The sequence below is a fragment of the Apium graveolens genome, chromosome 10, assembly GCF_009905375.1.
Source record: "Apium graveolens cultivar Ventura chromosome 10, ASM990537v1, whole genome shotgun sequence".
NCBI lineage: Eukaryota > Viridiplantae > Streptophyta > Magnoliopsida > Apiales > Apiaceae > Apium > Apium graveolens.
This window is the reverse complement of record NC_133656.1, coordinates 213,535,919-213,557,773: the sequence shown is the minus strand read 5'-3', so window position 1 is coordinate 213,557,773 and position 21,855 is coordinate 213,535,919. Positions and strand designations below refer to the sequence as shown.

The window sequence follows — 21,855 nt, the reverse complement described above, 5'->3', positions numbered from 1 at the left end:
CAAAGCAAAAATCTATGTAACTCATTTTATATCTCGGATCTAACACAACCGCCACATACAATAAGAAATTTGTATTATCCATATTGTCCCAATACTTGTCGTATTTATCCTTCATTCTTTTAGCCATATCTCTCATCAATATATCTTCACCTGAACATAATCTTATAATGGCCTCTTGAACCTTTACAAGCTCAATAAAAAAGATATTGGAAGTGCAATACTTGGAACCCGATAATTTTAAGGTAACATCATAAAAAATTTCTAAGAATTTGATGTAACAATTGACATTACCAAAATCATCATGAAGGGGAGCACCTTCTACAACTTTTTTCTTCTTCTTCTTTGAACTTTCACCGACAACCTCAAGATCATTCCCCTTAAAGAAATCTTCATAGTCGTTGTCTTCAACAACCATTCTTATAAAAGCTCCCTCATATTTTACTGCAACCTCCAACATTGTGTAAGTTGAATTCCACCTAGTATCAACATCAAGGCACACCATCTTATCACATTTTATCTTCTCTCTTTCTACACATTTTCTAAACTTTTCAAGCCTTGCCGGAGAAGACCTAACATATCTAGTTGCATTTCGAATTCTAGCAATTGAATTGTGTTGTTCTTTCAAACCATCCTTGACTATTAAATTCAAAATGTGAGCACAACATCGCATATGGAGAAATTTATTCTCTAATATAGCCTCCGGTCCTCTAAGAAATTTCTTTAAATGTGAGATTGCTTTATCGTTGGAAGATGCATTATCTAAAGTGATGGTGAATATACGATCTATCCCCCATTGTGCAAATAAATCAAGTAACATCTTCCCAATTGCAACCCCTTTATGACTTCCAATTTGAGGAAAGTTTAGAATTCTTTTACACATCTTCCAATCATCATTAATCCAATGAGCCGTAAGGCACATATAATTAATGTTTTGTACGGATGTCCAAGTATCCGTTGTGAAAGAAACTCTTTGAAAAGCCAAACTCTTTTTTAAGTTTACTAACTCTTCCCCATATATTTTAAGACAATCCCTAGCAATGGTCCATCTACTTGGAATCTTAAATCTTGGTTCCGCTTCATTTAATAACTCCCTAAACCCTTTGTGTTCTACAATCCTAAAAGGTTGATTGTCTTTTATACACATTAAAGCTACTTTTTTCCTTAACCTCTCTTGATTGAAGGTGTGAGTTTTAACGGTGCTTAGTTCCTTTGTTATCTTTTCAAATTGCAATGTCTTTTGCAATTTATCAAGATTGTTCCTAAGTGGTGATTTAGGACATACGGTTTTCAAATGACTCAACATTACAGATGTCCCATTTCGTGAATAACATCCAATTGTTACACGACATAATCGACACTTAGCTTTCTCTTTACCAACCGGAAGGCCTTTAATTTTATCAAAATAGTCCCATACAACTGAATTTTTTTTACCCACACAAGTTTCATCTTTTTTATCATCACATTTTACTTCTTCATCTTCTAAGTTCACATGTATCTACAAACAAAGAAATATATATCTAAAATTTAGAGAACTAGCAAGCAAAAAGAATATTAAAATTGTAGTTTAGATTTGGAATACTGAATACATACCACATCATTTGTTTGGTGTGGATTCTGAGCAGACCCATGTACTTCTTCTTGTGGCTGAGGTAGATTCCTCTCGGTTGGTTCCATCAGAGCTCAACAAACTCAATTGAAACTGAATCTTCCAAATCTAAAACTCTCGGCATACAACAATTACGTAAAATAGATTTAGGTCAGAGGACTCGGGTCGGGATAGTAAAAGAGACTAATACGTTGAGTGACGACTTACGGACTGAGACTGATGATCGAGTCCTAATCTATCATACCGAAGTTGAAGGCCTAAGTAAGGATGAAGCCCGTGTTTAGAAATTAGAGCCCAATCCATTCTATTTCCAACACAAGTAGACCAGCCCGTGTTCTGTTAAAAATTATTAATTTCTGTTAAAAATTATATATGTATTTATTAATTTTTAAAACATATATATTAAATATAATTTATTTATTTATTTTTAATTATCGGTTCGGATCGGGGTTTTTCGGTTCGGTTTTCACCTATAACCGAACCCGAATGATCGGTTTCGGTTTTTATTTTTGCGGTTTCGGTTTCGGATCGGATTTTTACGGTTCGGTTATTAACGGTTTTTAACGGTTTCGGTTTCATATTCGGATTTTTTCAATTTTCTGCTCAGCCCTACGATCAATATATGGACTGAAATAATCTGGTCGTATGTGGTACAATAGGCTTGATGAATTCCTATTGAATGATGATTATGTTAATGATAAAGTATGTCCATGTGTGTTTATTAAAAGATCTCAAACTATTTTCGCTGTTATTGATGTATATGTGGATGATTTGAATATTGTAGGTACTTCTGAAGATATTACTAATGCCGTTAATTATTTGAAAAATGAGTTTGAGATGAAAGATCATGGAAAGAAAAAGTTCTGTTTAGGCTTACAGGTGGAACACTTATCTTTAGGAATATTTTTTCATCAATCAACCTACACAGAAAAAGTTCTTGATCGATTTTACATGGACAAATCTCATCCTCTAACTACATCAATGGTGGTTCGGTCACTTGAAGTTGAAAAGGATCTATTTCATCCCATAAAAGAAGATGAAGATCCACTTGGACCATAAGTTCCATATCTCAGTGCAATTGGCGCTCTTATGTACCTCGCAAACAACACACGACCTGATATTGTTTTTGTTGTGAATCTATTAGCAAAATTCAGTTCAGATCCAACTAAAAGACATTGGGATGGAATCAAGCATATATTGAGATATCTTCGCGGGACAATTGATCTTGGATTATTCTTTCCAAATAATTCGAAATCACAGCTGGTTGGATATGCAAATGCCGGATACTTGTCAGATCCTCATGTTGGACGATCACAGACAGGTTACTTATTCACATATTATGGTACCGCCATCTCTTGGAAATCTACAAAACAGACCATGGCTGCAACTTCATCAAATCACGCAGAATTACTAGCAATCCATGAAGCAAGTAGGGAATGTGTCCGGCTACGATCCATAATCCAACATATTCGGCATTCATGTGGATTATCAAATGTTACAGACGGCTCCACTATTTTGTTTGAAGATAATTCAGCTTGCATTAAACAGTTAAAGTAAGGATATATCAAGGGAGATCGAACAAAACACATCTTACCAAAATTCTTCTACACTCACGAATTACAAGAGAATGGAGATATTGGGGTACAACAAATTCGATCATGTGATAATCTGGCGGATATACTTACAAAGTCACTACCGTCATCACATTTGAAAAGCTACGAAATAACATCGGAATGCGAAGATTGAAGAACATATTACATCAAGATGTCAATATGTGAGATATTTTATTAAGGGGAGACTATACTCTTTTTCCTTCGTCAAGATTTTTATCTCACCGGGTTTTTCCTTGCAAGGTTTTAACGAGACAGTCAATCTTTGAGATACTCACATTTGACAATCAAGGGGGAGTGTTATAATAATGATTGTCAAATCTTACTAAGGAAGACTCGCGATACCAAGGCTGACTTGCGATACTTATCAAGAAAGACTTAATTTAATATTGGAAACTTGTCACAAAAATTAAGATTTTGTTAACCTGACTAAGAAAACTTACCTATTAAGTTTTCTTAGTATAGTTGATAAAGCTATACTATAAATAGAAGTTTTGCCTAGTCATTTGTACTTGAACAATCACAGAAGAAGTAATAATAATTTTGAGATCTCTCTCTTTCCTTCTCCATTTCTTACTCTATAGTTTATAGTTTATTTATAACACTATTTAGTTATTTCTTAAAAAATAAAGCATGCTCACGGTGAGGACCATAAACAGAAGTCTAAATAAAAAAATTGAGGACATGCGAGGTTTTTAAAAATGGTCAAGCACAAATAATGAGCATGTGATAAAGAATTTTGCACATATAGTTGTTTATTCATAAAAATAGAGTAACATTTTCAAATGAATAATTCAAATCCGTATACGTCTGTATCCGAATCGAAAAATTTGAATTTGTATCAGTTTTCGAATACGATAATACTTAAAGGAAAATATATGAGTACAGATCTAACGGATATATCCGTATACAAATAATATCTGAATTTTATTTACAATTATATTTTTTAGTTTTATATTAAAAATTCAAAAAAATTAAAATTAAAATAAGTGTTTTAAAATTGAGATAACAATTAAAGTGATTTATTCCTATTTTCCTAAAATTAATCTTTATTATCCCTTTAATATGAATTTAGTATCTTTAAAATATTAAATTCATATGATATTTTTATAAATGTCAATAATATTTTTGTAATTACAAAAATCTATGGACATATAATTTAAACACACGCATAGTTAATTCTAATAAAATAAATTTTAAATTATAGACTTAATTACAGTTTGCTAGCTTGAACTTTAGAGTTTTTTCACGAAAATGGCTAAATCATTATTTTGTGCAAGTGTGGTTGCTAATTGTTGAATTTTTAGGTATGTTGGTGGTTCCACGTCCATTCCATTAGTTTCCTCGTTAAATGTTCACAGATTCTATTTTCTTAATTTATAACATAAAAAAAATTCAAAAGATGGAAAATTCTCCCAAATTAGGGTTCGTGACATTTTTTATAAATCAAGGACAATTTGATGGTATTATTGATCTCATATTTTGACATTCCTATTATCAAACTAAATCCCAAGCCATAACTTGTCCACTCCTTTCATCAAAATTGGCCTATGATTTCGAATTTTTCAGTTTGGTTCACCAGACTTCGTTCAAATTTTGAATGTAATCGACGAATTCACACACAACACACATTTTAGACCCCCACACAATAATGAACATATACTCGTACATCTCCCGCTTCTCTTTTCTAATTTCATCTTACCCCCAGTTTTCTTCTTCAAAAGTCCGTAAAATCTGGTCGCGTACCCTCTTTGGGGCATCTTCCGTTCATAAATATACACCAACATAATCGACATCACGTCCCTGATCTACTACAACCCTCAATTACACCATTTCATTACAAATTTAAAACTACTCAATTTCATACATAAATCCTAATTTTTAACTTTGGAGAAACTTGTATTTTTCTTATTTAACATTAATTTATAATATAAATATTCATATAATATAAATAGTCATTATATTTAATGAGAAATCTAACGGGAGAGACGCGGAATCACCACACTGTTGAGAAATTCAACAATTAGACATCACTTTTGCATAAGTAAAAATTTAGTCATTTTCATGCAAAAAACATAATGTTCAAGCCAACATACAACAATTAAGTATAGATAAAATATATAATTTAAATATCATATATATTTAATTTCGGATATAGTTATACCTATGTTTGTATTCGTATCTGAAATTATCGAATATGAATACAGATAATATCCGTTTTATTTCGAATACAGATAATATCCTATTTATTTCGAGTATGAAGACATACACTTCAAACGTATATCGAATTTTTACAGACTTAGATAAAGATCCTTGTAAACTCTTGTAATACATAAACATGTAAAGAGAAAAACTAACCGTAAAATTAGCAACTATGTATTTTTACACACATTTTTCAAAAAATATATATATATAATCTCTCATGTAATTAACTCTTAACTATCTCAAAATTTTGAAAGTGTTTGTTGCTTATTTTAATTTTTCAAGTTTCAATTTTAAATTTTAATTTTTTATAGTTTGTATTCAAATCTCTTTTAAAAACTTCTTATATTTCATTGTTGTTATCCGAAAAATAGAATTATTGTAAATTTAAAATGAATAAAGAGTTTTTCTTATAAATGTTAGTGGATAGTGATTTAGATACACTCGTTGGTTATGCATTTAAAAAAAATTATTTTTAAATATATTCTTACATGTGACAAAAATGTGTTATAAGCTTAAAAGATCGAATTGTTATAAAATTCATGAGTCCATACCTATTACGTTGTAATATATTTATCTGTAAATGAGCAGAGATCTTAATGACAAGATGACAAATCAATTACATAATTAACATATAACCATAAATTTCATAAGTCAATAAGATTTAATTCTTTAATTTGTTGTTTTACAGAAAATCTTCACAACCAATTTTGAATTTGCTATATCTAACATAATCTTAACTGCATTTTTCTAACGAAATACTACACAAACTCATTAAAGATATGTTTCGACTTTTCTCAAATTCTCGTAGATTATTCTAAATCAAACAATTTCATATTTTCAAAACCAGTTACTTGTGTAAAAAACTCATTTAACAGTTTTGAATTTAGTAAAAAATCCAGAACTGTAATTTATTCGTAAAATTTTTCTAAGAAACCAGCAGCAAAACTGTTGTATTTGCAAAGTATGAGGGACTAAAATATAAAATTACAAAGAAAAGGGTAGAAACTAGAAATAAGTAAATTCCATGTTTACGTGCTGCTAGCTTCCCTCCACATCAATCCGAACTAAAAATTCCCTCGCTTCCCTCGTTTTGTTCTCACACACACACACAAACACACACACACACGCACGCTCTCTTTCTCGCCCCCACTTTCCCATTCTAAACCCTCTCTCTCTTTCTCTCCTAAAACCCCTAATCTCTCTCACCACCATTCTTCACTCACATATCTCTCCCCATAACCACCATCTTAATCTCAGAATAATTTATTTAACTTATAAACAATCCTTTATTTATTTATTTAATTTAATTAATCTAATGTCTAGACCTTCTAATGGCCAGGCGCCGCCTCCGTCGCCGTCAGCTCGTCCGCCGATGAGCAACGGCGGAGCTCGGATCCCGACGCCGATAAAGCGTAACCTACAGTTCGGTTCTATGAAGCCGCCGTTTGTGCCGCCTGAAGATTATTACCGGTTTGGAGATTCTAGAAGACTCGCCGATCACGAACCTGACGCTATCATCGTTAAATCCACTGTGAGATTATATATATCTTTACTTTTACTGTGAGATTAATCTGTTGTTTATAGCTCGTGAGTGATGATTGTTTATTGATTACTGGCTTGCCTAATTCTCATGTTACATTATAGTTACCGTTGCTTTGAATTTACTGATGCGGCTTAATACGCCTTGTTACTGGAGTTTCCCAACTATTCATTCAATTGATGTTGATTGTATGTGTAATTGTCTGGAATTTCTTTATTATTTGCTGCTATAGATTTTGTGTTTTAATTAGAAGCCAATACTAATTATATGTGTTGTTACTGAAGTTTCTTAATTATCCATTCAATTGACGTAGATTGTACGTGTAATTGTCTGGAATTTCTTTATTGTTAGCTCGTATAGATTTTGTGTTTTAATTAGAAGCCAATAGACATTATATGAGCTGTTACTGGAGTTTCCTAATTATTGATTCAATTGATGTAGATTGTATGTGTAATTGTCTGGAATTTCTTTATTGTTTGCTCTTACAGATTTTGTGTTTTAATTAGAAGCCGATACACATTATATGCGTTGTTACTGGAGTTTCCTAATTATTAATTCAATTGATGTCGATTGTATGTGTACTATACATTTCCCTTTATGCAACGAATGCTCGATTTAAAGTATTATGTAAGTATTTGTTATCTGTTTCGAATATATAATTCAAGTTTCGTATTAGGATTATATGATATTATTAGTACCCGTGTTTGCGGCTCGTATAATTTTGTTGATAAACACTAGGCAAACAATGTCGATACCTCAGCAAATTCAGTCTAATTACAATTTGTTACTGAATGCACAAATTATAAGCATGTATTGTCCTTAATAACTCTTTTATTGCATATTTGTGATGCTAACTTAACTGTTTAATGAATTGATTTTCAGCCCTCAAAGCGGAAGCCTGGAAATTATAATGAAGTTGAGTCCAGCCGATTGAGTATGAGTCCTGCACCCACCAATACAGTCAATAGCCCCCACCAGACACCTGTATCTGGGAAAGGAGGGAGGGTATATAGCCGGCCTAACTCCGCAAAGAGCTTGACATCTGTGCCTCAGACCCCTATGTCAAATACTGGTGAGACATTTCATTAGATTTTCTCTCAACTTTCTTCTCGATCACTATTGTGTTATCTTATGATCAACGACCAAAATTGCCTCTGTATGCGGAATATTTGCATAAATAATTTCTTAAATTATTCTAAGATAAAATAGTACTCAATGCAGGTTCTCCTTCTCCTCTTACTCCTGCCGGAAGCTGCCGTTATGATAGTTCCTTGGGTAAACTAATTTCCTGACTCAAATGTTCATTATGTATTTTAAATGTAGTCTGACTCGCCTAAGCTCGAATTATTCAGGCCTTTTGACCAAAAAGTTCATCAATCTTATAAAGCATGCAGAAGATGGCACTCTTGATCTTAATAATGCTGCTGAGACCTTAGAGGTAAAGCTCTGCAGATCCTTAGTATGATATTGTATTTATACTTGCCATACTTAATTTAAAGCTTGATAAATACAGGTCCAGAAGAGGCGGATATATGATATCACTAATGTCCTTGAAGGAATTGGTCTTATTGAAAAGAAGCTTAAGAACAGAATTCACTGGAAGTAAGTTAATTCTACTTGTATATTATATCGCCATGCATATATATATACCAGTTTGACAAAAGTTGAGTTTTGAGAGCTTATGTAATCATCTGTTATAGAGGAATTGATGCTTCAAGACCGGGTGAAATGGAAGATGATAGCAATGTTTTGCAGGTATAACACACACACACATAGATATATATCCTCTGTGCCCAAATGTATATAAGGTACCGAACACAAATTACCACTTCGTGTGAAAATGTGTATAAGGTCTCAAGTCTCAACCTCAGTTAGCATCTAATGTTTTGTTTCAATGATTCTTTTCTTATCTTTTGAATTCTTAAGCACAACTTGGAACCAAATATAAAGCTTAGCTATTGAAATCTCCATGATAGAATCTTTATTAGGTCATTATAGTTTAGATGAATGTCGACAGTTATCGAACTCAGCTTCCTTATTTTATCTGCAGGCAGAAGTTGAAAAACTTTCTATAGAAGAAAAAAGCTTAGATGATCGCATAAGGTTAAATGGTTTCCCCTCGATAAAACAGTCTTTGTTATTCCTGACTTGTTAGGTTTTGTGTAGATGCTGACATTTACATTGTGGCAGGGAAATGCAGGACAGGTTGAGAGACTTAAGTGAGGATGAAACCAATCAAAAGTATTTTCCTCTTCGTTGACAATGTTATGTAAATTAATATTGACAATGGTTCCATCCATTCATTAATTTTTTTCATTTCTCTATTCCCTTAGGTGGCTTTTTGTGACTGAAGAGGATATTAAGGGTCTACCATGCTTTATGGCAAGTCTTTAACTAAATGTTGTATTAGACACTTACCATTTTTAATTTTATTTCACAAAGCCTACTACTAACTGAGCACGGGTTCTTTGTGCTGCAGAATGAAACCCTGATAGCGGTTAAAGCTCCACATGGAACCACACTTGAGGTCCCAGATCCGGATGAAGTATGTATGGAGCGAAGTGTGTATGATGTTCAAACTTTGTGTGTCATTGATCGCATAAACATATTTTTTCTCTTTCTATGCCAGGTTGATGATTATCCTCAGAGGAGATACAGGATAATCTTAAGGAGCACAATGGGTCCAATCGATGTGTACCTTGTCAGGTATTATAATTATTATTATTTGCTGTGCGTGTGTGTGGAATTTAATTTTTTTTCCTTTAAGATGCTTTTTAATTTCAAATTTATACTTAGTCAATTTGAGGAGAAGTTTGACGAGATGAATAGCGTGCAACCTTCCATGAGCTTCCCACTTGCTTCAAGTACCGGATCTAATGACAATCCAGCAGCAGAGACCACAATCATGGGAAATGGGCTAGAGAATGGATCAAGGACACAAAATGGTCATGGAGTAAACTCTGATTTAGACAATCCACAGGACATTTCCGGTGGAATTATGAAGATTCTTCCTTCAGAAGTCGATGTAAGTGTTCTGATCTATATAGGTAATAATGGGAAAGGAGATGATGGATATGTATGCATGCTCAAATACTTCTTTATGTATGAAGAAGATATACGCAAGCCTATATATAGAGATTTGAGATAGGAATGTAACATTCATGTACTACAACCATGCTTTTTCTTCTTTGTTAAATGTTAACTACAATAATACACTTAATCTTACTATCATCAGCATATAGGAATTAGGGGAGGGTCGGGAAGGGCAGTATACACGCTTATTCTAATGCACTTAATAGCCAATATTTTATCTGCTTGTATGTGAACTTAACCCTTAGAAAGCCCCGTCTATGCTAAATTTGGAGCGAATTAGTCTCACCTGGATTGTTATAACTGGAGAGTTGCGGATGCGGGCTATGTGAAAGTGGTAACTGAGAAATAGCCATAGATTTCATAAATTGTACAAAGCTGGTGTAATAATATGGTATTTAAGTGGCTTGATGTGAGCTATGTATGACTTCTTTTTCAGCTCGAATACCTGTGTCAGACACTTGGCACATTGACATGGTACGAAGTTGACACTTCATTTTGGGAAAAAGATGCATACAAATATTTCAAATTTTTGCGAATCTGACTCAGATGTTTCAAGCCAAGTCTGGGTAATGTAGAATTTGAGCATAAATGAATTTAATTACTCTAGTTCAGACAGTGAGGCCCTTGAGCAACAAATGTATTTTCTTTGGAGCTACACAAGAAATTTAATGTTCAGGCCTAGGGATAAAAATTGGTAGATGAAATGGAGTCTCGCTAAAGGCGCCTCACATTAACTAGAAGCAGTTGAATACTTGAATTGAAATGATTCATGTTACAGGTCCGAAATTGCACCAGCTTTGAACTGTGACAATGAAGTTGAAGTGGTTCCACATCATTTTTTCATTGATATTCACACACACCGCGCGCGCACATGAACTAATACTGTTTTAGCATAAAATTCTCTCACCTTCTGTTTAAATGATGAACAAGTAAACTCTAAAGAAACAAAAAGATAGTTATAACTCAGGTATGAAGTATATTGGAAACTTTGGACTGCAAAATTTGCTCTTAGAGTTTTGTGGAAATTGTATCGTTGTATTTGCTTATACAGGAATTTATGTTTGCAACTTGTAATATTCTTATACTAATAACTTGTATTTGCTTATACAGGAATTTATGTTTGCAACTTGTAATATTCTTGTACTAATAGCTTGAAGAGTTCTGCTTAGCTTATGATCTTACCGCCTCATCTCTATATTCCTTGTTCAGTCATTTTTTTATCTCACATTTATATCTGAACACAGCATTATTGCATCTATGTGGTATTTGTTGCAGAATGATACGGATTACTGGCTCCTGACAGATCCAAGTATCAGTATGACAGACATGTGGAAGACAGACGGTATTTTTTTTATCTCTCTTTCTTTCTCCCCTTCTCCCTCCCCCTTTCCTATGTTTTCTTTTGCTCATTTATAAATTTGAAACTGGTCTATTCTTTCAATTGAACAGGCGGTGTCGAATGGAATGGGGTGGGTCTACTTGATGAGGAGTTTGGACTGGTTGATTGTAGCAGCCCTCGACCGCAGACTCCGCCACCTGGTGCTGCTGATGTATCAACTGCTGCAAATGGCATGCACAGGTGACTCCAGATCAGGTGATGAGCTAATGTAGGATCAACTATGGCTTCATATGGATTTTTACATCTTATTGTGGTTCAAGGTCTTAGGCAAGGCTTGGTGGTCTCTACTTCTGATTCCTTTTCTATTCGAGGGTCACCTGTGATAGCCACTATCTTGTTACTAAACTACCCCTGAACTTTGGGTTTACAAGATTTGAATGGAATACCTGTTGGACTGGGCATAGAAATTGGCAGGGAAAGAGATAAAAGTTTTAATGTACAATTGGGAAAATGCATTCCAAGGCCTGTGTTTTGATGATGAATAAATTCGCTCATGTAACTTTAATCAATGAATTGATTCAGGCTGAGCTTGAAATGTGAGCCTGCCAGCCTGAGTAATAGAGAAAGAGTATGGTTCCCTTTAGAACATCTCTCGTGCATACCTTAGTTCAAAACTGATATGCATGTTATGTTGTACCAGCTAGAAGTTGTTGGTGTATCACATTGCAATCTATATACTTGATCACTGGATAGAATATCTACTGGTCTTTGGTCAGTGGTCAGGGTATAGTATGCGGAATGCTATGCATTCCCTGTGTTTTCTTCTCTACTTGCCTTCAGCAAAATCAGGACTTAACCTGTTACTAATGAATGGAGAATTAGATATAATCTTCAACAGTGTGCACAATTTTGTAGATGAGAATATTCATAAATCTTTTTCTTCCATTCCTACCCTCCCAGTTTTCAAGAACTCAACTCCGTCTCAATGTTATAGATAAGTGCTCATTTTGTTCCTATACCCGTATCCTTTCCAATCCTTGCCATAAAAATTCTGCCGTTTTTCCTCCCATTCCATTCACTCTTTTCCATTCACTCTTTTCTCGCTGTTCTATTTCTTTAATTTACTTTTGCTGTATTCAATTCTATTGAGTTAACATTCTGACCCCCTCTACCATGAAAGAATTAACAGTTTATATTTTATTTAAATACTTAAGAAATTTAATATTTTTTGATGAAAGTTTAAGATATTAGAGCATCTCCAAGGGGATTAACTATTTTCATTAGCTAAAACAGGGTAAAATATATATTTATCTAAAATTTGTTGAATTTGTAAGAAATTTTGCTTTAATGGTATTAGCTATAATGGTTAGCCATATTTGAAAAATGTTATTGATTGTTATTTTTAAATTTTAATGGTTTTATTCATATTTTATATCTATCTTTTGAAGAGAAAAAAGGTTGTAAATGAATTATCAATATTTTTTAATTTTTTATTTAATACAAGTAAAAATAAAATATACAATTAATAATTTTTTTAATATAATTGTTACAATTTAAATATCTGAAAAACTAGTTAACAAACATTATATATATATTATAAAATATTTACTACTTTTATTTATTATCGTTTATAAGTAATTTTTATAAATACATAATTTACATTAAAATAGTTATAAAAGTAATTAATAAAAATTTAGTTAACAGTGATTTTTTTATAACAAACAATGATTTTTTTTATAATTTTAAAATAAAATAATTTTACACTTAATATTAAATAAATTTAAAATTTAAAAGTAATATATATATATATATATATATCTATTAAATTATGAATATATATACATATATACCTAGACACATAACTAGGATTATAACTAGAGAATATATTTAATTTGGAGGGAAATTACCTGAATTTGATATATATAATAGATTCTCATTGTAGTCGACTCTCCTTATCTCAAAATTTTGCTAATATGTGTCTGCATTGGAGAAGTGTATTTTTTACCTATTAGGTATATTTTCAAATTTTTGATTGCCAACTAGATTTTACTAACAGGTGCATCCGTTGGAGAAGTGTATTTTTTACCTATTAGGTATATTTTCAAATTTTTGATTGCCAACTAGATTTTACTAACAGGTATATTCGTTGGAGATGTTCTTGTGTCCTTAATGACATAAGCTAAACAAATTGGTACATTCGTTGGAGATGTTCTTGTGTCCTCAATGACATAAGCTAAACAAATTGTCATCTTCTACTAACAGCTGCATCCGTTGGAGATGCTCTTGTGTCCTCAATGACATAAACTAAATAAATTGTCATCTTCTACTAACAGCTGCATCCATTGGAGATGTTCTTGTGTCCTGGATGACATAAGTTAAATAAATTGTGGTTTTCATCTAGACAATGCATTCGTATACCATGTGTAATTATTGTTAAGAATATTTAAAACTCATTTTATTCCGTCTAATGCGATCATTTGATTTTACACGCCAAAGCGCTTTCATGACAGGAGTACCCGTATCAATAATAAATTTATGATAGATACTAGTGTATAGCAGTAGAATCTGTTAAATGTAAATACTTATTATATTTACTTGAAACTTTACTTATATTTTTTTTTTGCCCAAATACTTATATTTTAATGTAATTTATAGTTTGCGAAAATTGATGTTGGACGTATATTTTGATAGTTGCTGAGACAATAGTAATACTTTATTTGTACTAGATAGTCTAAATGACATGTATAATTTATATTTATATTCAACGATAATGAAGAATAGCCGTTAAGATCGTTGGCGCGTAACACATTACGTTTAGTTGACTAGGTATTGCGTGCTGACGCTGGTGGAGGGTTTGATGAAGAAAATAAGAAAGAGCAAAGTGCAGAAAAAAAGAAGTAGAAATGAAAGATACGCGTAGAGTCTATCTCAGTGTTATTTATAAACTAACTAAACTGCTTTTACTTTACTACACACATTCTGCCGTTTGAAAATATAAATAAATCCAGAAAAGTCTCGTAAAGCAAACCCTCAGCAGCCGCCTTAATTCTTGCATCACTTATATTTTACTTGATCTATTCTACCACTTTTGCTATTAATTTACAAGAAACAGCTCCCTCTGTTTTTTAAAATCAAACTATCCCTCTACATGGCCATCTCCACCGTTCTCACTCGTCGGAATTCCATCGCAACCTCTGCCGTTCCTCCAAGGCTCACACTCCCTTCTTCCGATCACTTCTCGAGCTTCCCTCTCGATTTGCATATCTTTCCAGCACCTTCTTACACTTCCCTCAAGGATATACTACCATGCTCTGTTCCCAGTTCACCTTCGCCCTCTGCTGCCGCAGCCTCTAGCTCAGGATATCAGATAGCTATTCGCAACCGCCTTGTCAAGCAAGCTGCTTGGGCTTATCTTCAGCCCATGTCAACATCTCCCTGTTCTGACTCGACAAGCTTCTTTAGACGCACATGGTCCAGTTTCTCTGAATTTCTGACCAACAACTATGTGGTTCAGGCCGTGTCTCGATCATTTCACTGGCTTCTACGGGTGGTTTGCGTTCGGTGATCCACATATACAACTACACAACTATATAACTGAAATTTAAAACGCTTGTTTCTCTTTTATTAAACAAGACACTTTGCAATTGTACTGTTGGAATTATTGATTGTTTAAGGATACATATAATCTTGCATTCAATTTTTTTCTAAAAAATTATTAGAAAAAATGAGTACATCGAAATAATAGTCAAGTTGCTCAGAGTGTAGATAGCAAAACCATCGAGATGCATGGTGTATACATATCTTGCCTCCGGGGGATAACAATACTAATTCTATGCTTCATGTATTCGAGTGTATGACAATACACATAACAAAAAATCAAGAAATTTGGAAGTAATTAAGACCATGTTGAACAAACAAATTGTGATATGTACATATTCTAAATAGGTTTAGACATTAGTGGTAGCCTTTTCTATGTGTAAATCCCAACCGGCTTCTACGGTGGTCCGGCATGTCTTGTTCAGGGCTGTCAATGAAGTGATTGAATTGTGATTCCTGCAGTTGGGAGTAGAGTGGTGGTGCTGACGGAGATGGCGCTGCTGTCTGATTGTTGAATGAAAATATAGCGTCTGGAGAGGGTGGGCCACTGGCTTTTGACTTGTCATTTTTCCTTCCTTTCTGCCAAAACAAATTGGAAGAAAGTTCTCAGAAACTAACCAAAAAGCACAATAACATTGATCATTTCTGTTTACTGCTTCCTAATTTGACCAGATCCCGTTTGAGAAAACACGAGTGATTATTGTTTAATTAGATATTGTTTGTGATCACGGATTAGATTAGGCTCTAACTCTAAATGATTTCACACATAGGCGGGACGCTAATGCTAGATCAAATTGCAACTTGTTGCCTTGGGTTTTTTTATCGGTAGGATGTTGGTAGGATGTAGCTATGGTTCCATTTTCATTAAGAAATAACTTAAACGTTAACTGAAAAAATCAAAGTGTTCAGGGAACAAAAGGGTGTTAATCCGTGATTTCTGATGATACATTGAAGAAGTCTACAGCAAATCAGATTGTTAGTTAGTTAGATAAGTATTAGAGTTTTGTTTAAATGTTATTAACTGGATATACTTATCTTTTCAAAACAAACTCTATTTTGGATAAACTTAATCTATTTCAAATATCCAATCTTTATCAATCTTTATCAGGTTTATTTCTTTCGAGAAACAAACTAACGGATTACTTGTTTTACACATTCAAATATTTCAAACATAATCTTATCTTTTATTATCTTTAAAAGAGTTTGAAATACAATCTATCCATTACATTTTTCTATATATACTCGTCTTGATGTTTTCCAGAAACAACACAACTCTCTGCACTTTCCATCTTATATCTTTCTGAGAAAAACATCCTCTTAATTACATTCATTGATTATCCAGTTAATTAAGAGTTTATAGTCGAGTTGTAATCTTTCACATTATTATCTTTGTATTTGAAGGAAAAGTGTATTGTATCACTTGTCCCGGGTTGAGAATATTGATTACAAGATCAAGGCCAAGTAGCTGTGTGCTAGGGAAATGGTTCTTTCATTCCGGGCCAAAATTGTAATCAAGGAAAGTTTGTAAGTACTTTATTTAAGTGGATATAATATATTCTCTATGCTAGTTGGCATGGGATTTGGATGTAGACCACTAGATATAGGGGCCGAACCAAGTGAAAAGTTTTGGTGTTCAACATATTTCCAGCATTGCACGTTTACATTTCTGCGATTTGCATTCTGCTGAATAAATAGTGTCTGTCTCATTTAGATATAGTCTGTCTCATTTGCGAAGACAAAAGAGACTGTCCCATTTGTGAACAGTTGCACTTTAATTAATTCGATTGTGCATACGAATTTCAAAGGGAACAAATCCCAGTTCAAAAGGAGTCCAAAATTATTACAGGAATAGAAGTGATCGGTTGGGAAGGCCCCGTGGCCTGCCCGGCATTTTCTCAAAACTAATCTTAGAGATTGAGGTTAGCTGTGATTACTACTTAAGACGTCGTCTTGATAGTGTTTAAGATGTCGTCTTGATAGTGTAAAACTTTAATAGCCCACGTATTTATTTTAATAATATTATCAAGATACTCCGAGGTAAGGCCCGTAATCTGGAAAGCTTTATAACTAACCCAGTTATATGTCCTAATCTAGCCGTGGCATGTTGATTCATAATTAGTAGCAAAAATAATAATAATCCTGCTAAAGTTGAGTTATGTCACGTCCTAGCCTATTTTGTAACAGAAACTTGTGTACAGGGTTGGTCTTGATTCAGAATTTGGTAAATGTATCCTTCTACTTGAGCTATTCAGAGTTGTATCCTTCTATAAGTAGTCTATGTGACCTAACAAGTTGCTGAACCCGACCCCATGGTTGAAACTTGTGCCCTCGAGTAGGATTTTTAAAAAGGGGAAGAGAGGGATAAACTTTGCCACAATTCACTAAGCTATTATCAAATTTGATCGCAAAAACTTTATTAACATTCAGGACACACCTTTACCTGTACACACAGATTCTCTAATGATCATCTGTTAATGTATCTTTTCCAATCATCTATCATCTATGCGTTTTGATGTTGAACAAATGTACTAGGAGAATCGACTCAAGTTCTTGAAATCTTATAAATCCTTTGCGTCATAGAAAATGAACGACAGATGATTTTTGAGAAGAGCATAATAATCCTTGATAGGAAAGAACTCAGAGACATAAAACCATTCAGTGTAGCTAGCAATGATGCACACATTTAAGCGATCTAAACTCAAATTTGTTCGTCTAAGGTTTCAATCTAAACATATTACTGATTCCCAGAAATTTCAGAATTAGTCTACGAAGTTTTATTCTCACTCAGATGATGTTATTGAGGGGGAATTAACTAGATGCTTTTGAGTATTATGTAGTAATTCTAAAAAACTTTTTAAAAGTCTTCTTAGCTTGCAAAAAGCAGGTTATTAAGATGAATAATGATAGTTATAAAACGCAAACATTGGATGCATGTTATAACAGTAAGTAGTTAGACAATCAACAGAGAGAGAGGTGTAGATGTAAGTACCTCAGAGCTACCTTTCTTAATTCTTCCCGACTGAGAAGTCAAGTAGTCGATGACCTGGAAAAACTTTGTTTGGCCTAGTTCTGTGCAGTTGTGGTAATAATAAATAGCCAAGTCCCAGGCTCTAGTTCTCAATTCTTGTAAGCTCCTTTCAATGTCTGTCTCATGCTTTGCAACAAATGGCCTCAACAAGGTTTCATAGATAAACCCTGTTCCCTGAATTAGTACAACATTGTATTTAATCAAAGAAATTCCACAAATCAGGTTTCATCGTGTTAACAAAAAACTGCCTTTACCTTCGTTTTCGGATACCACATATATAGAAATATGGCTAGCTTGATTTCGGCATACATTGGTACCCTGTACAACAAAAAGTATAGTAAAAAAATAGTAGATGTATAAGTTTAAGCAAATTTGTAACCTTTTGGTGTCACTGCATATACCAAGATATAAATATGTCGCTGATTCTCTCCAAAACTGCCAACAATGCAACAACAATCCTGAAAAGTTCAAAATTGATCATCAAATAATGTTTAATCCTCACAATCGGAAAGCAAAACCTTATTTGCCACCACATCAATCATTTTAGAAAGGTCTGTAAATTTAACCCCCAAGTTCATTTATTTTGAAGATAGAGTCATCTTCTCATTTCCACAACTTGTTATGTTGCAAGCCTGCAACTTAAAATTATTGCTTTGCTATTCTTTCTTTATCATATGGCACCAAATTGATACAGTTACAGACACGATCCTGGATCATATATATTTACCCCTTCTTAACATTTCCTATCTGTTTTATTTTTTTCCTCTGTCAGCGTGTGTCATCAAAAACAGTGGTTTGAACTTGGGAATGAATGGACACGGCAATGTTGCATCAAGATATATCAAACCTGCTACATCTAGAGGGGTGATTCTCAACTAATGCATTGTCATATAGTATATCATCAAACTGCCCCTTTTAAACAAGTTATAACTAGGTCAACCTTTTTATCTTATTCTAATCTTAATCCTAATCATTGAAGGTATTTTAATGGTAATTCTTGAATAAACATATATAACAAGAATAATATGATACGTAAACTTGTTAGCTAAGAGAGAAGAAGACTTTACCAGTATTGGCACCAGAAACGGAGTTCTTCAATTTCAACCTTGTTCTTCTCCACCGTTTTGAAACACTGAAATGCTGGATATGCGTATCCGAGAACCATCCTGCCGATTCAGACACAACATAAAATTAAACACTAAAACAACAAAATTTACCATAATAATAATAGGGTTTATCATGAATTGATAACTTACACAAGAACTCGCGAAATTATATCCGCCAACATTTTTGTTGATAATATGTGCCAAACAGCCTGCACGATTTTTTTTAATCAACTGCAAATAGTTTATACACGATTGTTAAGGAACATGACCCATAACTTGGCAGAGAAACAACAACCAGTATAATAGTACTTAAGATAAACTGATTACCGACACCTCTATCAAAAAAATATGTAAGCACCGTGATAACTCATCATATATTGGAGATTCTTGGTAAGTACGTACCTTCTGAATGGTATAAGGAGATGATCCTCAGTTTGATTCTGGGTTTTGTAAGGCACGGAAGATGGAACAATGTTAAACTCTTCCTTTTGTCTTGTATATTTTATTAATTGATCCTCTGAGAATAATCAAATTGTTAGGAAATGAAATGGAGATATAGTAGTTTTTTGTTGTTGTTGAATGAATGAAATGAACATATAGTTTAATTTGTGTGAGATCGTGGATATATATATAAGAGAGAGTGGAGGGAGTTGTCTTGACATGAACGTCACCCTTATTTAACACGAAATTACACCTAGTTTAATCTCCCCCTATCCTATTGTTCTATGATTTGACTCTTCCTTTCACCCCGTATACAAGAATTGCTATCGTGTTTAAATGTATTTTATTCATCATCATTTGGTGTCCTCGTTTCACGTACGAATTGTTCAAACATTTGTTAAATACTACTCCCTTCGTCCCTTCCTTCCGATTGTTATTGTTTCTGAAAGAGTGTCCGACATGTATTTTAAGATGAACAAAAAATATAGTTTTATAATTTTTTTAAAAAAATTTCTTTTTCTTCTGAATAAAAGTTTAAACATCCTATTTCTATTCAGAAAAGAAAAAATTTGAATTTTTTTTTTATAGAACTATACTTCCTATCCATCTTAAAATACGTGTCGGACACTTTTTTAGAAACGACAACAAATGGGTGGACTGAGGAAGTATTTAATAAGTACTAGGTAAATGGTTGACGACCAGAACTTGCTAGTACGCATTATTTAGAAATGTTTTTGTGATTTATGACTTAATTGCTGACGCTACATATCAGAATCTTCCATTGATACTTTTTATTTTTGATTACAAAATACTTGCGAATCAAGTTCAAGGGAAAAAATACATATATAATATTAATGTGTAGAGAGGCTTTTGTTTATGAATATAATTTACAAACTTTTGTTTGATAAGATTTGAATTCACGACAGTCGCTACGGGGATCGATGATGTTATCAGCAAATCAAGAAGTAGTTGATCCTCCTTTTCTTTTACTCGAAAACCGCTAATAATATCAGCACACAAGTAAATTCTGTGTAGATGTTTATTTATTCGTTAACAAATGAGACTTGTAGCGGTTTCTTTTAACTTTATGAAGAAGGAATGGAAGTTAAAAGGATGAGATTTTAATTGGCTGCGTGGGGGGTCAAAATTAGAAAAACTGAGCAACCAGTCAAATGACTCAAATTTAGACCTTACCATGAGTCAAAGCTGAGCCACTTCTTGTTAAACTTTTTGTTAAAATGCATGCGTATGTACATATACTGGAGCTGCTGAAGAGCATAAACAAGCCTGACTTTTAAGTCTAGCCAAACTGTAATAGCTGCATGCAATCTGTGGATCAAGTGCTGAGCCTGAGACTGACCATCATATTGTAATACTTGCATCCTGCGCCAATTTGTGATGTATAAAAGCTCTTAAGTTCCTTAGCTGCCACATCTAAGAACCTGTGCCGTTTGAAGAGCATCCTTCTTTTTAGCCAACGTTTGATTTCATATGTTCTGGTTAGCATGACTTGTCGAAATTCTAAAAGAAGATAGATTTTAGATCTCCACCGCATTTATTACAGAAGCCTACTTCAAAACTGCAGCTTTATAGTAGGTACTTTGATGGATCGGACTAGAACAGAATGTGAACTACAGAAGATGATGTGTAAATGAATAATTAAATTCCAACATCTAAATGCAGATTTATTACTCATATGTTTCTTTTGCCAAGTACAACTCTAATATTAATCGTTCAGAATCGTGCCAACAAAAGAATGATGTAAATAGAACTTACAGAAGTTGAATTTTGCATAAATTATCTTGAAGCTAACACTCGTGATGATTTATCTACGGATTCAAGCCGACATGGACTTAATTTGCAGCACAAAAATGATTGAAGCTCTTAGTGTGACTCTGAGTCTGACGTGACGTCTGACACCATCTTATGGAAAATAAAAATACACAACTAATTTTACTCATCAGGAACTTGAAGAAGAAAACAGTTACAGAGTTTATCACTATTAAAAAAGCTCAAATCTTTCCTCTAACCTACTAGCTGAAACATACGTTAATTAACCATACAAAAAATTAACAAAACTGCAATCAGCTGTCAAATTGCAGCAATGCTACTCAGTCAGCTAATACAGTAACTAATCTCGCAGTTAGCTGAGACATTGGCAAGATAAATATGTGAACATTTCTATAGTAATCCCGAGTGCCATGTATGATTTGCAAATTATAGGAGCTGGATGTGAGCTACCTTGAGCAGAAGAGATGGGGTGCGGTTTGGTTGAGTGAGCTGTAGGGCT

At 33.5% G+C, this 21,855-nt stretch overlaps 4 protein-coding genes across 9 annotated transcripts; 3 read left to right on the top strand and 1 right to left on the bottom strand.

Moving 5' to 3' along the window:
• The first annotated feature begins 2,695 nt into the window (after window positions 1–2,695).
• On the top strand, window positions 2,696–3,163 carry LOC141691768 (secreted RxLR effector protein 161-like). The gene has a single exon (XM_074496526.1). The coding sequence runs from the start codon at window positions 2,696–2,698 to the stop codon at window positions 3,161–3,163; it is 468 nt and encodes a 155-aa protein (XP_074352627.1).
• A 3,344-nt stretch (window positions 3,164–6,507) lies between these two features.
• LOC141693958 (transcription factor E2FA) lies at window positions 6,508–12,230 on the top strand. Of its 4 annotated transcripts, none has more exons than XM_074499153.1 (14): window positions 6,508–6,952; window positions 7,844–8,033; window positions 8,171–8,236; window positions 8,314–8,399; window positions 8,475–8,563; window positions 8,662–8,716; window positions 9,012–9,064; window positions 9,152–9,202; window positions 9,295–9,343; window positions 9,441–9,506; window positions 9,591–9,667; window positions 9,758–9,986; window positions 10,300–10,388; window positions 10,491–10,601. In XM_074499153.1, the coding sequence occupies exons 1-13, from the start codon at window positions 6,737–6,739 to the stop codon at window positions 10,381–10,383; spliced, it is 1,311 nt and encodes a 436-aa protein (XP_074355254.1). In that variant the 5' UTR covers window positions 6,508–6,736; the 3' UTR covers window positions 10,384–10,388; window positions 10,491–10,601. The 4 variants fall into 4 exon arrangements, with proteins under 4 accessions (XP_074355254.1, XP_074355253.1, XP_074355251.1 ...); XM_074499150.1 differs by lacking the exons at window positions 10,300–10,388; window positions 10,491–10,601 and adding exons at window positions 11,330–11,396; window positions 11,504–12,230 and having other exon boundaries at window positions 6,510–6,952; XM_074499151.1 differs by lacking the exons at window positions 10,300–10,388; window positions 10,491–10,601 and adding exons at window positions 11,330–11,396; window positions 11,504–12,230 and having other exon boundaries at window positions 6,511–6,952; window positions 8,183–8,236.
• Window positions 12,231–14,541: 2,311 nt separating this feature from the next.
• Window positions 14,542–14,958, top strand: LOC141691767 (uncharacterized). Its single transcript, XM_074496525.1, has one exon. The coding sequence runs from the start codon at window positions 14,542–14,544 to the stop codon at window positions 14,956–14,958; it is 417 nt and encodes a 138-aa protein (XP_074352626.1).
• Window positions 14,959–15,132: 174 nt separating this feature from the next.
• LOC141689051 (HVA22-like protein j) lies at window positions 15,133–19,731 on the bottom strand. 3 transcript variants are annotated; one of them, XM_074493221.1, is made up of 7 exons: window positions 19,527–19,725; window positions 19,275–19,333; window positions 19,086–19,184; window positions 18,420–18,476; window positions 18,273–18,336; window positions 17,980–18,192; window positions 15,133–15,569 (listed from the first exon to the last, which is right to left on the bottom strand). In XM_074493221.1, exons 2-7 carry the CDS (start codon window positions 19,304–19,306, stop codon window positions 15,348–15,350), a joined length of 687 nt encoding a protein of 228 aa, XP_074349322.1. In that variant the 5' UTR covers window positions 19,307–19,333; window positions 19,527–19,725; the 3' UTR covers window positions 15,133–15,347. The 3 variants fall into 3 exon arrangements, with proteins under 3 accessions (XP_074349322.1, XP_074349321.1, XP_074349323.1); XM_074493220.1 differs by having other exon boundaries at window positions 19,275–19,355; window positions 19,527–19,724; XM_074493222.1 differs by having other exon boundaries at window positions 15,411–15,569; window positions 17,991–18,192; window positions 19,275–19,355; window positions 19,527–19,731.
• Window positions 19,732–21,855: the final 2,124 nt, after the last annotated feature.

Excerpts from the sequence above, each read along its gene's own strand:
- LOC141691768 (XM_074496526.1), top strand. The coding sequence starts at position 2,696 with ATGTACCTCGCAAACAACACACGACCTGATATTGTTTTTGTTGTGAAT.
- LOC141689051 (XM_074493221.1), bottom strand. The coding sequence starts at position 19,306 with ATGTTGGCGGATATAATTTCGCGAGTTCTTGT. Across the intron at positions 19,185-19,274 it reads ATAATTTCGCGAGTTCTTGT|GATGGTTCTCGGATACGCAT; the intron begins GTAAGTTATCAA and ends CTGAATCGGCAG. Across the intron at positions 18,477-19,085 it reads CGTTTCTGGTGCCAATACTG|GATTGTTGTTGCATTGTTGG; the intron begins GTAAAGTCTTCT and ends TGAACTTTTCAG.
- LOC141693958 (XM_074499150.1), top strand. The coding sequence starts at position 6,737 with ATGTCTAGACCTTCTAATGGCCAGGCGCCGCCTCCGTCGCCGTCAGCT. Across the intron at positions 9,344-9,440 it reads AGGGTCTACCATGCTTTATG|AATGAAACCCTGATAGCGGT; the intron begins GCAAGTCTTTAA and ends TTTGTGCTGCAG. Across the intron at positions 9,987-11,329 it reads TTCTTCCTTCAGAAGTCGAT|AATGATACGGATTACTGGCT; the intron begins GTAAGTGTTCTG and ends TATTTGTTGCAG.
- LOC141691767 (XM_074496525.1), top strand. The coding sequence starts at position 14,542 with ATGGCCATCTCCACCGTTCTCACTCGTCGGAATTCCATCGCAACCTCT.